Source organism: Bombyx mandarina, chromosome 26, assembly GCF_030267445.1.
Source record: "Bombyx mandarina strain Sakado chromosome 26, ASM3026744v2".
NCBI lineage: Eukaryota > Metazoa > Arthropoda > Insecta > Lepidoptera > Bombycidae > Bombyx > Bombyx mandarina.
The window spans coordinates 2550372-2563313 of NC_143232.1; the positions used below are offsets into that span (position 1 = coordinate 2550372).

The following is a 12942-nucleotide window of genomic DNA, read 5'->3' on the forward strand; positions in this document are numbered from 1 at the left end:
ATTATAATACATAGTATTTTATGTATATTTAACGTTTTCTCAAAACGTATTTATTCTTCAAACGTTTGCTGTCAAGTATTTGAAACATCGGGACATCAAATTAGAATTTTGTTTTTTTACTGTTAGTAGAAACTCTTGTGAGTCCGCGCGGGTAGGTATAAGACCGCCGACAAACGCATCTGCTTGTTGACTGTTATCTGATGTTGTGTGTTTTGGTGTGCGATAAAATATGTTTTCTCTCTCTCTCTCTCTCTCTATCTCTCCTCGCATTCTTATTAAAAAGTCATTTTACGTTTATCACAATTATAAAAGGAGGGGAATCACAAAGCTTCTGAGTGTTGCCGCTTATGGCGGAACAAGGGTTGATCTGAAGTAATTCAGGTGATCGTGAAATCTCTTCATATTTGTGGACAGTGTTTATTTGGCAAAATCTGCAACGAAAAGTGATGCTTCTGGTCGACGTATTTGTTATTTTTTATTGTCAGGGGCACAGTCAGGCCGCTGCCTAATGCTGAGAACTGGTCTGCACTTACATACGTTTGAACATATATTATGATTATATTATATATTTACTGGTGGTAGGACCTCTAGTGAGTCCGCACGGGAAGGTACCACCACCCCGCCTATTTCTGCCGTGAAGCAGTAATGCGTTTCGGTTAGAAGGGTGGGGCAGCCGTTGTAACTATACTGAGAGCTTAGAACCTATATCTCAAGGTGGGTGGCGCATTTACGTTGTAGATGTCTATGGGCTCCAGTAACCACTTAACGTCCACCTATCTAAGCAGTAATAAAAAAAAAGAATAGTCAACGCAAATAAAAACCGTAAAATTGAGTTGTCTTTTAAATTGGACGTGTATGGCGGCCACCACAGCGGTCCACGACCTAGTACCAAGTTGTCCGGCACAGCAAGCAGTAGCTCACAGATACTAACTCGTTGTAGACTTTATCCTGAACGTCTGGGTGCGAGCCCAACAACGACAGCGCAGTCGTCAGCACCGTCGAGATGGTGTCGTGTCCAGCGAATATGATGTTGTCCACCTCCTCCCTCACGTCCTTGTCGCTGAACGCTCCGCCGCACGTCTCTAGGATGATGTCTATAAATGTCTTCGATTTATCTGAAACATCAAGAAACATCCCTCTGTACTGTATCTCACAAATTGAAGTCGGACTACACAGACGTGTGCGTAGATACCATATTTTTTTGGACAGGTGCCTAGAAGCCCGTGGGTGCGCAGGGTATGTGGGACTTGACAGTCTGCAGATGTTGGGAGCAGAGCGCGGGCCCAGGGACATTTTAAGACTCTACCCATTAAACGACTCCCCTTGTATTCTCTCGCCCAACGTCCGATTTCCACCCAAGGTCAGAAGCCGGATTGAGTAGGGGTTTTTTTTATATATTTTTTTTTATTGCCCTTGTAGGCATACGAGAGCACGGCTCACCTGATGGTGAGTGGTCACCGTCGCCCATGGACTTCAACAATGCCAGGGGCAGAGCCAAGTCGCTACCTACCGCTTAATACTCTCCACAAGCCTCGTTTGTAGAGGGACATGGCCATAGCCGGAATGAGCTCTTCGGTTCCCGCGTTCAACACTGCAAGCAACCTGCCCTCCTCATGGTGCCAGTCTGCTAGAGTGAAGATAGCGTGCAGCGCAGCCTCGACCCTCTCAACGACACCTACAGCGTAAATGCCGCCACCCACTTTGAGATATGAGTTCTAAAGCCTCAGTATAGTTACACCGGGTTCCCCGCCCTTCAAACCGAAATCCAATACAGCTTCACAGAAAGAATAGGCAAGTTGGTACCAACCCGTGCGGACTCACAAGAGGTCCTACCACCAGTAATAACGCAAATTATAATATTCCTTCATCCTGGAAGTCAATCGTGAAAATTTGTTAAGTACATATTTCATCTTCTCCCCTGGATTCCCAGATCACTAAGGATAAAGACTAAGAATACCGAAGAATGGGCAGCAACATTCTCTAAATATTACTATACGTCAGCGTACTGAGATCTCTTAGTGGCGATTGCTGGTGGAGGACGTTTCATAAGCCGCTCAGAACGGCGCCACGCTCCTTCTTTTTTATGATTGAAGGATTACTAGTGGCCCTGAGGCCTTTTCAGTTTCACCAGGACAGGTGGGCCAGCAAAGGCTCAGCCAGGAGAGGTGGGATTCGCTAACAGCTGCCCGAGCGCCTTCAAAGGAGACCTAACAACTCAAGAGCAGTTGCTTCGCGAACGAATCTACTACCGGATCGGAATCGCGACCCGCTAAGAGCCACGCTCCTGCCTAGTGCCGCGGCAAAGCAATCGACGGAGTGAGGAGCGGACACCCTCTATACACTACAATTGAGACTCGGACCTCATGTCTCACGGTGGAAGGCCACACTGACGCTGCGATACCGGTCGGCGCGCCAAGCAGGCCGCGGACTCCTTCATTCGTCTGTACAATAACTACGAAGAGAGTATGAATGCTAGTTGTATACCTGTCGGCTTGTCGGAGGCCGCGTCGTGTTCTTGCAAGAAAACAGATTTTCTTTGTTGCAGAGCCTGAGAACAAAACGGTCAGTGAGGCTCACGGCGCGGCCCAGGGGCTCACCGGCTCCCCTAGCGCCAGTTGATTCGTAAACTTGTGAATTTACGTTATTATTCCTTCGTCGTTGCGACTTCTGTTTAACTCGTTCGTGAAGTATATGTTAGGCGCCTGTCGGATTTACACCCGATATAAGTAACCACATCCTTCGAGACGGTCACCGTTAGATTGTGGATCCTCTAACTCACGTAATAATAAAAAGGATTATGTGGTTTTATGAAAAAGGTGAAACTTTTTTTCACATTAAAGACATTTAACTCTGACAAACAACATTTACATTAAACACTGTTAAAAACAAACAAAATTTCGTGGAGCACTGGCACAAATGAGTAATAGTCTATACACTACACGGTCAGCTGCTGCGAACTATAGGCGCCGCAATATTGGCCTGGGCTGCTCTTTTTTTTTTTTTTATGATTGAAAGTTTACTGGTGGCCTGAAGGCCTTTCCAGTTTCACCAGGACAGGTGGGCGAGCAAAGGCTCAGCCAAGAGGGGTGGGATTTGCTAACAACTGCCCGAGCGCCTCCGAAGGAGACCTAACAACTCAAGAGCAATTGTTTCGCGAATGAATCTACTACCGGATCGGAATCGCGACCCGCTGAGAAGATCCGGCGAGAAACTCAGCGGGCTGATGCATGGGTTAGGTTGCACGTCGACCTCTTTGTCGAGTTCGACGAGTACGGCTACCGGGGTCCCTAAGCCTGCCCCTAGTATTAGAGCTGAAGGCATCTAATGCAACGGTTATTGGATCTGATGGATCCGTAAGGACCCTGGGCTGCTCTGACGAGCGCCTTTCACTTTATCCCTACTCCGCGGCCGACCGTCACGCGACATGCAACACACAGACGAAAAAAGTTTGAGACGATGTAAAATTAACTAAAACAATCACCGTATTAGACATGTTATGCAAGACTTTAATGATCTGATCCTCTCGTTCCTTGAGTTTAGTTCTGTTATATACGAAGTCGTAGTGCAGCCAGAACTTCTGGAACCTCTCGGTGAGAACCGCGAAGATGTCGTGAAGAGCCTGCTCGTACTGCTGGTTGACCGCACTGTGATCCTCCATCTTGATCCCCAAAGCTGTCTCTGAAAAATTACTCATGATACTCAAACGTAAATAGCCATAAAGACAGTGGTGGATTTACACTAGGGGCAGTCGGGGCAAGTGCCCAGGTCGACAAATTTTGTAGGTATTTTCACGGTATACATACTTAAATGTATTTAAACAGGTCTAAAAAAACTGCTAAGTAATTTTTGTTCAAAGCAAATTACGCAGTGATGTTTAAGTAATAGGGGAGCACAACGCAGGAAGGTGTTTGACCTAAACCTTTTATGAATTAGAATTAAACTAAATAATATACAAATATGTAACATTAACAATATGCTAATCAAGACTTGGTGAAGTAACAAATGAAATCAATTCATTCCGTACGTATACTCGTAGAACAACTCATTGCTGTCACAAGCACTTCTCTGTAACTAATATATGACGCAAAATCATATTTATTGAATCAATATAAATATGAATAAAAATATCTACGTGCCATCAGTATTATAAGAGTTACATTTATTTGCCTTCTTTACATACTTTATTTTAAATAAATCTAAATATTCAATGACAATAACGTTCAAAGTAAACTCAGCGCGTCATAACATAACATTCGCGCGTCGGAGCTGATACGCATAAATTTTCAACAATAACAAAAATAATCTAATAAGAGCATATCATAACCTATAGTTCATTCGCATTAAGAATGCAGTATATGAGTGCAACTCGTTTTTTTTTTTTTTTTTTAAAACAATCACGCCACCTTAACTGGTCCCGTGCTAAGTTCGTAAATAACTTGTGTTACAGGTACCAGTTAACGGAAATAAATGTAAGATTTTTTATTATACACGTACATATATTTAATATTTAATAATATACATCCATAACCCTGGAAAAGACATTTATATTTATCATACAAGTACAATCTTCCCTTGGCGGGATTCGAAACCGCGACCCCCTTGTGTAGTGACCATGTCACTTACCACTACACCAGACGGCTGAAGGGTAAATAAAGGTGTTTTCACTGTGGTGTGAACATTGAAACTAATTATATTCTTAAAGTTTAATAAGCTTAAAGTATTCTCGTTAGTATTTATAATAAAAGAATTTTCTGCAGCGAGTTCCTTTTTTTTTCTACTTAAGCTGATAGCCTTGAGAAGGCTATTTCAGCGTAACCTTAACTAGTAGGTGAGCTCGCGGGGCTCAAATCTGACGACGTTGCTAACACGAACCCTAGCAAGAGCCGTGCTTCGCAGAATCTACCACCGGATCGGAAACGCGACCCACTGAGAAGATCCGGCGAGAAACTCAGTGGGCTGTGTCTGAGAGTTAATTTACTCGTCGAGCCCTTCGTCGCAAGCGACGGATTCGACGAGGACGATGACCGGTACTTGAGGTGTCTAAAAACACCGTTAGTGGATCGGGAGGATCCGAAATGACGTGTTTTGGGCGACATCGACTGCTTTCCATTCTGTCCGTAGGATCGGGAATCTATAGTTACCGACGGCCACGATCAGAGGGCTCTCGTGTCGTGCCGCTTTGTCTAAGTGGCGCATCGATGCCGACTAGCGAGTTCCATGACATCATCTAAACACCACATGGTATTTTCTTCTTGTAAGACGTGGTTCGCGGCATTTCTTCCATCGATCAGCGCTAACCAAATTGCGTTATAAAATATTTGTCCTATGCTGTCCACAGTCACATTTAAATCAGACTGTTTAAAATACTTTAAAACATTGTAAATTACTTTTCTGCCCCACTGTGAATTACGAACCACTTTTATTTTTACGAATTGGTGGGGTATTCATTTATTTAAATATAAATCAGTTAACACAATTATAGGACACAACCGTCGCGTTCGAAGCTGTGCTTTCAACTGGTCACTGTGAACTTGACCTTGTAATTTGAAAAGATTTGATTGGTTAGGAGGCGGCGAACAATGATAATTAACTGCATTCTTAACGCGAACGAACATAGCTGCAATACTGCACTGAATTGAAAAGGCTGCGAGCGAGCGCCGCGCGTGGTGGTGGGACCTCATGTGAGTCCGCGCGGGTGGGTACCACCACCCTGCCTGTTTCTGCCGTGAAGCAGTAATGCGTTCCGGTTTGAAGGGTGGGGCAGCCGTTGTAACTATACTGAGACCTTACAACTTACATCTCAAGGTGGGTGGTACGTTGTAAATGTCTATGGGCTCCAGTAACCACTTAACACCAGCTGGGCTGAGCTTGAACGCCCATCTAAGCAATAAAAAAAACATGAATACTCACGACATATAGTTTCCAAGTTATTGAAAGACAGGTAGGGGACGTGGTCGAAGGGCCCTCGCCCGACCCGGTCCTCCAGCTGGGTGACGAGCGCCCTCGACTTGCAGTTGAAAGCACTGATGAAACCATTGAGCACCCGCTGACTGAACGCGGGCCCTAAGAGTCGGCGATGCAACCTCCAAGTGGCAACTGAAAAGGGCGTATCAGAGGCTTACTGTTAAGACTAAAGGCCTGTACATCGCCTGTGAAACTGTTAAGCTCATACACAATATCACACACAAGGAAACCCCGACACCCGTATGTGTATCTAAGACGTTATGTCTGATCTCTTCTCTTGTTCTCGGAGTTCGAAAAACCTTTTCACTTAATATCCCAAAGGACTTTTTTTTTACAGCGATGGATGAACGAACTCACGGCCCACCTGGTTTTAAGTGGTTACTGGAGCCCATAGACATTTACAACGTACCACCCACCTTGAGATGTAAGTTGTAAGGTCTCAGTATAGTTACAACGGCTGCCCCACCCTTCAAACCAAAACGCATTATACTGCTGCACTGCAGAAATAGGCAGGGTGGTGGTACCTACCCGTGCGGACTCACAAGAGGTCCTACCACCAGTAATTACGCAAGTTATAATTTTGCGGGTTTGATTTTTATTACCCGATGTTATTCCTTCACCGTGGAAATCAATCGTGAACATTTGTTGAGTACGTATTTCATTAGAAAAATTGGTACCCGCCTGCGGGACTCGAACACCGGTGCATCGCTAGATACGAATGCGCCGAACGTCTTATCCTTTAGGCCACGACGACTTTATATTTCTTATATAGTCCGAAGCACTCTTCCAACGCGGCAGCTGTGGGCAGGGCGGTGGTACCTAACGACGCGGGCTCACAAGGCCTCACACCCACACTGATACTGTTAATTACATATATTTGTAAATTTTAAAAACTTCATTTCTGTTGTTTCTTCATCATAGAGTCATTCGCGAAGACACGCTAAGTACGTATTTTCGCTAAGTACCTACAATAACAAAAATAATCTCATATAAGCCCAGTGGCAAATGATTACCTGCCACTGGGCTTATGATGCTGGTATCGTCGTATCGCTCGATTCGGCTACACCATCTTACCATTAGGCCACGACTTAATTTATCTATTATCTATAAATAAGATAGATTCTCAACCCACCGCTGCCAGTGAGCAAGCCGTTCCCGAGCCAAGGAGTAGCAAAACTGTAGTAGTAGTCCTTTTTTAGACAAACGTTGGAAATAGTGAGGCAGTCGTCGGGATCAGTAACACCTGTCCAAATATTTAAATGTTTAAATTCGTAATATTGAAATAATTAATTTAAAGTGTGTTTATTGAGTGAGCTGTTGCGTTGTGTGCGTTGGCTCAGAACATTTTTGTAGATAAGCCGATTTGCAGAACTTATTTTGTACATGTTTGAGAGATGGTATTTCTCGTGTAGTCTCGTTTAAATTTTATCAAGATCCGATTTTACCAGTGAGTTTTCAGATATCCGCAGTAATTGATATTTAATTGACTTCGGCTACATCGATGATATTCCCGTTTAATATAATTATCACAACACCTACCCGAACGCACGTTGCTTAGGTTCCATAAATATCTACAATTATCGAAGACTGTGCGGTGGTCCACCTAGTGGCATTTGAGTGATTGTTGCTCATGGCATTGACAAGGGCACGGCCTATCAGCAGCACGCTATAAGCATCTATATGATTTAAATTTAATTTATTTTAAAATACCTAACTGTGATTAACGATATTTCCGAAATTCTTCTTTCTAAACAAAATGAATGTAAAATGGAATCATTGAAAGATTTTTTTATATTGCTTAGATGGGTGGACGAGCTCACAGCCCACCTGGTGTTAAGTGGTTACTGGAGCCCATAGACATCTACTACGTAAATGCGCCACCTACCTTGAGATAAGTTTTAGTATTTAGGGTCTCAAGTATAGTTACAACGGCTGCCCCACCCTTCAAACCGAAACGCGTTACTGCCTTGTAGTAGGTACGAGGGCTGCACTAAAAGTATCGGGAATGGAATGTTTCCATGTTCCTGTCATATTAAAATCTTTTTAATTGAAAACTCCTTCGTTTTAAAAATCGAATACCATTTATTTATTTAAAAAAAGATTTTCGGTCTTGTCACGAGGTTTTGTCAAACTTGTTTAGTCGTTGAGAAAATGGAATTGACTCGAGAAAATTCAAGAGCGATGATTTATTATGACTTTCGAAGTGGTTTAACACAAAAACAGTGTGTTGACCGGATGATTTCTGCATTTAGTGATGAAGCCCCATCCAAAACCACAATTTATCGCTGGTTTGCTGAGTTTCAACGTGGACGTGTCAAGCTCAGTGATGATCTCCGTCAAGGTCGTCCGAAAACTGCAGTCACCCAAGAAAACGTTGATGCTGTGCGTAAGCTGTAGTCGTCGTGGCCTAACGGATAAGACGTCCGGTGCATTCGTGTTGAGCGATGCACCGGTGTTCGAATCCCGCAGGCGGGTACCAATTTTTCAAATGAAATACGTACTCAACAAATGTTCACGATTGACTTCCACGGTGAAGGAATAACATCGTGTAATAAAAATGAAACCCGCAAAATTATAATTTGCGTAATTACTGGTGGTAGGACCTCTTGTGAGTCCGCGCGGGTGGGTACCACCACCCTGCCTATTTCTGCCGTGAAGCAGTAATGCGTTTCGGTTTGAAGGGTGGGGCAGCCGTCGTTACTATACTTGAGACCTTAGAACTTGTATCTCAAGGTGGGTGGCGCATTTACGTTGTGGATGTCTATGGGCTCCAGTAACCACTTAACATCAGGTGGGCTGTGAGCTCGTCCACCCATCTAAGCAATAAAAAAAAAAAAAAAAAAAAAAACATGTGACATACCGCGAAATTCAGGCAACTTTAGACATTGGCATGAGTCAAATACAAATAATCTTGCATGAACAATTAGGTGTAAAAAAGTTTTTTTCCCGATGGATACCGCATTCGCTCTGTGAAGAGCAAAAAGCGGCTCGCGTTACTTGGTGCGTCAGAACTCTCGAAAGATTCCACGCAGGATCCTCAAATGCTGTATACAACATTGTATCAGGTGACGAATCCTGGATATACGCGTACGAACCCGAAACAAAAAACCAGTCACGAGTTTGGGTGTTCGAAAATGAGTTAAAGCCAACAAAAATTGTTCGTGCACGGAGTGTTGCAAAAAAAATGGTGGCTACGTTTACCTCCAAAACCGGCCATGTTACGACTATTCCTCTTGGGGGACAAAGAACGGTTAATGCAGAATGGTATGCTAGCATTTGTTTGCCACAGGTCGTTTCTGAACTCCGTAAAGAGAACTGCAACCGCCGCATCATCCTCCATCACGACAATGCGAGTTCTCACACCGCGCACAGAACAAAAGAGTTTTTAGAGCAAGAAAACATAGAATTATTAGACCATCCGCCGTACAGCCCCGACCTAAGCCCTGTTTTTTTTTTTTGTCAGGCGGAAATCGCCGGACTTCCGCCCTCCACTGGGGATGGAGGGCGGGGCATGTCAGAGTCGAACTGACTAAAACCTCCTGTCGCTCAACAACCAACATCCAAACCTCGCATGAGACAGAACTCATGAAGAGGCAGAGGGGGGAAAGTGAAGCGTTTAGTGCGGAGCAGGCCCTAATGATTTCTATACTTTCCCTAAAATAAAGAATAAATTGCGTGGACAGAGATTTTCATCACCTGAAGAAGCTGTGGATGCCTACAAAACGGCCATTTTGGAGACCCCAACTTCCGAATGGAATGGTTGCTTCAATGATTGGTTCCATCGTATGGAAAAATGTGTCAAATTTCACGGAGAATACTTCGAAAAGCAATAAATACATTTTTAAATAGTAATGTTGTGTCACTTCGTTAATTCCCGAAATTTTCAGTGCCGCCTATGTATAGTGGTGAGTGATAAACTGAAGTTTATAATATATTATGATACTCTCCACAATCGTCGACACGAATGTGGAACGAATACGAAAACAATAAGCCGAGTTTTTTTAAACATAAAAACAAACACAAGAAGAGGAGTAAATAAAATGCGGTAACATGTCGAATGGTGTCATTATCAGCTGCAACTTCAAGGCTACAAATGTAGTTAAATAAAGGTGCAATATCTTATCGATGTTTAATTAATTGTCTACTTAATGTCTTCATCAGTTAGCTCCAGGTGTGTTCAATGACAACGTCCCGATTTACCCATTTTATGTTCCCATGAGTGACGTTATAGGCGACTAAGGGAATAATAACTAGAGGATCCGAAGCGACGTCCTCTGAGTACCATATTGTGTTCGCCACCTGGCATTTACTGGTGGTAGGTCGTAGTGTGTCCGCTGGTGTAGGTACCACAGACATGTCCATTTTTGCTGCGAGACTATCATGCTTCCTGACACGAAATATGGACCAGCTATTACAATACAAATGAGATTTAGATCAGGTTGGCGGTCACCATATCAAGCAAAAGAATCAATGATTGTAAAAAAAGAAACAATTTACCACATTTATTCCTTGAATAATATCAAATATCATCTCTTCAGCGCTTGATTTGTAAGATACGAATCCAGTATGTGCGTAATGTGTTTTTTTTACTTTTTTAGCTTAGGTGCTTAGGTGGGTGGACGAGCTCACGGTCTACCTGATGCTAAAAGATCACCGGAGCCCATAGACATCTACAACGTAAATGCCACCACCTACTTTGAGATAGTTCTGTCTCAGTTTTTACAGTACAACGACTGACCCACCCTTCAAACCGCAACGCATTACTGCTTCACGGCAGAAATAGGCAGGGCGGTGATACCTACCCGTGCAGACTCACAAGAGATCCTACCACCCGTAATGAGGATGGCAGTGCTCGTATTCCGAACGAGACGGAAGCAGACCACTCCATGTTTTGCTTAAAACTGTTTACGTTCGAACAGCAAGCAAGCATTGGGAAAATTTTAGGTCATAGCGTTTGCTTGGAGTCATAGCGCTTCATCGATAGCACCTTCTAGCAAACAGCTCTTTGAAAACGCACTGTGATTGAGCGCAGCCGTCCCAAAGAGTACGTATGAGCTCATCTTCAAACGCGGGAGGTGCGATGGTAAAATGGGATTATTACGAACAATTCCTCAGAGTACTCCTCATCAGATATGGCACAAAAACAGAAAGGACAGCAGTATATTTTATCCCGGGGTCAATACTTTAGGACTTTAGAATGCTAGGCGAACGGATGGTTCGTGTGGGCGGAACGCCACATCCTTCAGCTTACTGTATTATAATACAATATCGTATCAACTTTACGCTCATCTGCAGATCTTAGCTAGCAGAAAAACCTTTAAAGATTTTAGAACGGCCTACAACCAGTACAGCTACATATCGTCTACTTGTACAACATAACATCTTTGAAACACAATGATCATTCCACTTACAGAATCCTCTGTGAGGCCCCATTGAAATGGAAGCTACTCCACCTCTCTTGTCTGTCTCCTTTGATAGCCATTTTATAACTTTCCAAGCATCTGTAAAAATTCAATGCTATGATTTTTATACTAGATGAAGGAACGAGCTCGCGACCCGTCTAGCGTTAATTGGTTACTAGAGATAATTAACATAAAGATTGCTACCACCCACTTCGAGACGTGATCTGCAATCTTATGTTTTATGATTGACCGTCTTTCCCATCCTTCTAGCATGGCTGACCAACGCCAGAGTTGCACAGGCCAGTGGTATCTACGGTGGCTTGCAGTGGGCCATTCCATCAGTGATTACCACGCAACGATTCTAATGTCGAGGACGTCTTTCGTCAACACGTGCCATGTACATAATATCTATACTAATATTATAAAGCTGAAGAGTTTGTTTGTTTGAACGCATTAATCTGTGAAACTACCGGTCCGATTTGAATAATTCTTTCAGTGTTAGATAGCCCATTTATCGAAGAAGGTTTATAGGCGGTTAAAGTTTCGCTAAAATAATGTATGACAGAATTGTTCCTCTTTAAAAGATCTAAAAAAAAGTCCGCGACAGCATATGTCTATATGTTAAGGCTGGCTCACTATAACGTTTTTTATGCTAACCAAATTTGTTCTAAAATAAAGCATTATTGGTGGACTATCCCACGCGGACAAAGTCGCGGGCAAAAGCTAGCCCTCTTATTAAGTGTTACAATGCCCTGGTGGATTACACGTGCCGTTTTACCCGTAGACACTCTCTAGTAGAAGTGTATTCTTGGAGCATTCTCGTACCTGTCTCACCTGTACCAACGGTTGCCCCACCCTTCAAACCGAAACGCATTACTGCTTCACGGCAGATATAGGCAAGGTCGTGGTAGCTACCACCAGTAGTTTAGCTTCAGGTCTACAACACATTAATTGTACAACGCGAGTGTCATCGTAGCTTGTGGCGCAAGGTCATGCGAGCTACGAGTAAGCTACGAATAAGAAGGACTGGGAAACCAAAACGGATTGCTTTGTAGCCAAACACGCAATATTACCAAAATATCTGTATTCAAGCAATCTGGTGGCCACGGAACTTGACAAACCGCAGAGTTTTGAACATAATTAAGTACTGGTTTCCTTACGCAAGCTGTCACCAAAGAAAATATGAGCGTGTCCAATAAAAGGCAATCTTCGAGGCAAATCCGGTGGAGATGGCAGTTTTATGTTCCTCCGTCGACACACGGTCCTCCAATACGCGTAAACAGTCACACAGAACAAAAACCATATTACAACGTGCAGCATTCTACAACAAAAATATAGTTAAGGGTACTATTAGTAATATTAAGAAAGTCTTGGGATTAAACCACATTTTCAGTCCTATACATCATAGCCGGTCTGTTTGTGGTGGTAGCCCGTAGTTATATCGCAAGGTTGGTGGCGCATTTACGTCGTAGATGTCTATGGGCTCCAGTAACCACTTAACACAAGGTGAAACCAGGTGGGCTGTGAGCTCGACCACCCACCTTAGCAATAAAAAAAAGACATTAAAAGGCAACCT

At 43.4% G+C, this 12942-nt stretch overlaps 1 protein-coding gene across 5 annotated transcripts in view; it reads right to left on the reverse strand.

Moving 5' to 3' along the window:
- Positions 1–12942, reverse strand: part of CYP340C1 (cytochrome P450 4C1-like) — a 30322-nt gene that overhangs the window by 7219 nt on the left and 10161 nt on the right. For all 5 annotated transcript variants that reach the window (XM_028187739.2, XM_089738779.1, XM_089738782.1 and 2 more), the window contains exons 2-8: positions 12527–12687; positions 11376–11465; positions 7097–7207; positions 5911–6096; positions 3482–3678; positions 2485–2548; positions 932–1115 (exon numbers count right to left, since the gene is read on the reverse strand). In XM_028187739.2, the coding sequence (XP_028043540.2) occupies positions 932–1115; positions 2485–2548; positions 3482–3678; positions 5911–6096; positions 7097–7207; positions 11376–11465; positions 12527–12686 (992 nt within the window). In that variant the 5' untranslated portion in view covers position 12687. The remainder of the gene's footprint in view (positions 1–931; positions 1116–2484; positions 2549–3481; positions 3679–5910; positions 6097–7096; positions 7208–11375; positions 11466–12526; positions 12688–12942) is intronic.